The 2,294-nt window shown below is 52.5% G+C and overlaps 1 protein-coding gene across 2 annotated transcripts; it reads left to right on the top strand.

The window, feature by feature from the left end:
- Nucleotides 1-353: 353 nt before the first annotated feature.
- On the top strand, nt 354-2,294 carry LOC308644275 (cathelicidin antimicrobial peptide-like). Of its 2 annotated transcripts, none has more exons than XM_081285191.1 (4): nt 354-682; nt 1,226-1,333; nt 1,480-1,551; nt 2,111-2,294. In XM_081285191.1, exons 1-4 carry the CDS (start codon nt 485-487, stop codon nt 2,246-2,248), a joined length of 516 nt encoding a protein of 171 aa, XP_081141317.1. In that variant the 5' UTR covers nt 354-484; the 3' UTR covers nt 2,249-2,294. The 2 variants fall into 2 exon arrangements, with proteins under 2 accessions (XP_081141317.1, XP_081141318.1); XM_081285192.1 differs by lacking the exon at nt 354-682 and adding an exon at nt 706-926.

The following is a 2,294-nucleotide window of genomic DNA, read 5'->3' as shown; positions in this document are numbered from 1 at the left end:
AGTTCAAAGCCAGCCTCAGTAATTTAGTGAGGCCCTAAGCAACTCAGAGAGATCCTATCCTTAAATAAAATATAAAAAAGGGCTGGGGATGTGGCTCAGTGGTCAAGTCCCCCTGGGTTCAATCCCTGGTACAAAAAAAAAATGTTAATTGAGTGTCCACTCAGACAGTGTGCAGGGCAGGAACTGGCTTTCTTCCTCTTTTCAGGGACTCAACCCTCTTGAGCAACCCAGGCCATGAAATCTCCTGAGGCCATTTCAGGGAGATGGGGAAATTCTTTCTTTGTCTTGCACATCAGGCCGATCTGGCGCGCTGCCCAGCCCCCATGAGATGACAGCAGGCAGTGGGGCTGAGCTGCAGCCCAGGCCCTGGAGGCCAGCCCAAGATGGGGCTGGGTCAGGAGGACTTGTGGTTGGGTCTTTGCATCAGGCTCAGGCTGAGCATAAAGGAGGCTCCTGTGGGTTGGAGGAAGCAGTCTTGGAGACCATGCAGACCCAGAGAGAAGGCCCTTTTCTGGAGTGGCGGTCACTGTTGCTGCTGCTGCTGGGCCTGATGATGCCTCTAGCCATAGCCCAGACCCTCAGCTACCAGGAGGCTGTGCTCCGTGCTGTGGATGGCTTCAACCAGCAGTCCTCAGATGCCAACCTCTACCGCCTCCTGAGCCTGGATTCCCAGTCCCGGGGGGTGAGCTGGCAGGGAGGGCTGACTCTGCTCTGGCTAGGATTGGCCACACTGGGCTTTTGCTCTGTCTTCTGCCAGGAAAGTACTTCCTCCTGTTGGTGTGATCCTCCCTTTTCCAGGGAAACTTCCTGGAGCTATGTCCTCTCCTAGCATGATGTTTTTCAACCTTAGCATTCTGCTGTGGCAGATGTACTCTATCCCTACTCCACACAGGCTGCAGGGACTTCTGGGACCTCCAGGGACAAGGGTGAGGTTATTGATTCTTCTGTCTCTCTGTATAGAGAAGGGCTTTGGCCAGGCTTGGGGTCCTGAAGGTCTCATCCTCCAGGAAGCCCTTGGTTTCCCTCTCTCCCAGAGGGGAGATACCCCTCATTAGGGCTCCTTAAGGAGGTCAGAAAGGGGCTTATCTTCCTCCTCTCTGTTCTCAGTGCCTGGCACATAATAGATGTTGATGAAAGGCTGTTCCCTTCATGGGGATCAGGAAGACTGATCAGAGAAAGAAAAACTGGGCTCGAGCCTGGACTCCCCACTTCTTTCCTTGACCAGGATGAGGACCCAGATACCCCAAAGCTTGTGAGCTTCACAGTGAAGGAGACAGTATGTCCCAAGACGACTCAGCAGACCTTGGAGCAGTGTGACTTCAAAGAGGATGGGGTGAGGTTGGGGCTGGGGGTGCTGGTGGGTAGGTACCTCCTGAGGAGCTGGATAAAGGGTCCTTGGAGAACATTTCCAGCCACCAAGGCAGGGCTGGGAGTTATGGTAAAGGGTTTCCAGTTTGACTTTGAGCATTCCCTTTCTAGCTGGTGAAGCGATGTGTGGGAACAGTCACCCTGGACCCGGCCAGGGACTCTTTTGACATCAACTGTGATGGGGTGAGTGGGCTATTCTGGGATGCAGGGGCTGATGAGAATGGCACATGGATAATCTGTCCACCAGTCAGCCACTGCCTTACCCAGAGCAGGAAAAACCTCCTTCTACCCAGGGGTCCTCCCTTAGCCTGATCCCATATCCAGGGCCAACCCTGCAATTCCTGAGAGCAGTGGTTCTTAAAGATTGGTCCTTACCTGGGAACTTGTTAGAGATGCACATTCTTGGGCTCCACACAGAACTACTGAATGAGGCTCTGGGGTGAGGTCCAGCAATGTGTATTTTAATAAGCTCTTCTGGAGATTCTGACTCCTGCTGAAGACTGAGAACACTGACTTAGGGTAGTGGGCTCTGAGGACCCTGGGGAGCCCCTTGCCATTTCTGAGCCTCAATTTTTTTTTCCATCTTTTTATTAAGAGTAGGGATTCAGCTATGTGCTCCAAAGGTCACAGTCAGAAGAGGGTGAACTGGCGCTCCAAATCCCCTGAGGGAGGTCTAAGTGGACAGGGGTCTTGCACCCTTGAGTGCAGCCCTTTAAGGAACTTGTTTCTTCCTGTTGTACAGCCCCAGCATTTCAAGAAAATTGCCCGGCTAGGTGGGCTCCTCCAAAAAGGTGGAAAGAAGATTGGTGAAAAACTTGAGAACATTGGCAGGAAAATCAAGGATTTCTTTCAGGGTCTTGTGCCCAGGTTACAGTCCTAGAGTTTGTCCCGCCCTGCCTCTGGGCTCTGAAAAATAAACTGTGTGA

Source organism: Spermophilus citellus (assembly GCF_964194105.1).
Source record: "Spermophilus citellus genome assembly, chromosome: 3".
Classification (NCBI taxonomy): domain Eukaryota; kingdom Metazoa; phylum Chordata; class Mammalia; order Rodentia; family Sciuridae; genus Spermophilus; species Spermophilus citellus.
The sequence above is the reverse complement of the archived record's forward strand: the minus strand, read 5'-3'. Positions and strand labels throughout refer to the sequence as shown.

Coding starts and splice junctions, on each gene's coding strand:
- LOC308644275 (XM_081285191.1), top strand. CDS start 485: ATGCAGACCCAGAGAGAAGGCCCTTTTCTGGAGTGGCGGTCACTGTTG. Junction 683..1,225: donor TGGATTCCCAGTCCCGGGGG/GTGAGCTGGCAG, acceptor TTCCTTGACCAG/GATGAGGACCCAGATACCCC. Junction 1,334..1,479: donor GTGACTTCAAAGAGGATGGG/GTGAGGTTGGGG, acceptor TTCCCTTTCTAG/CTGGTGAAGCGATGTGTGGG.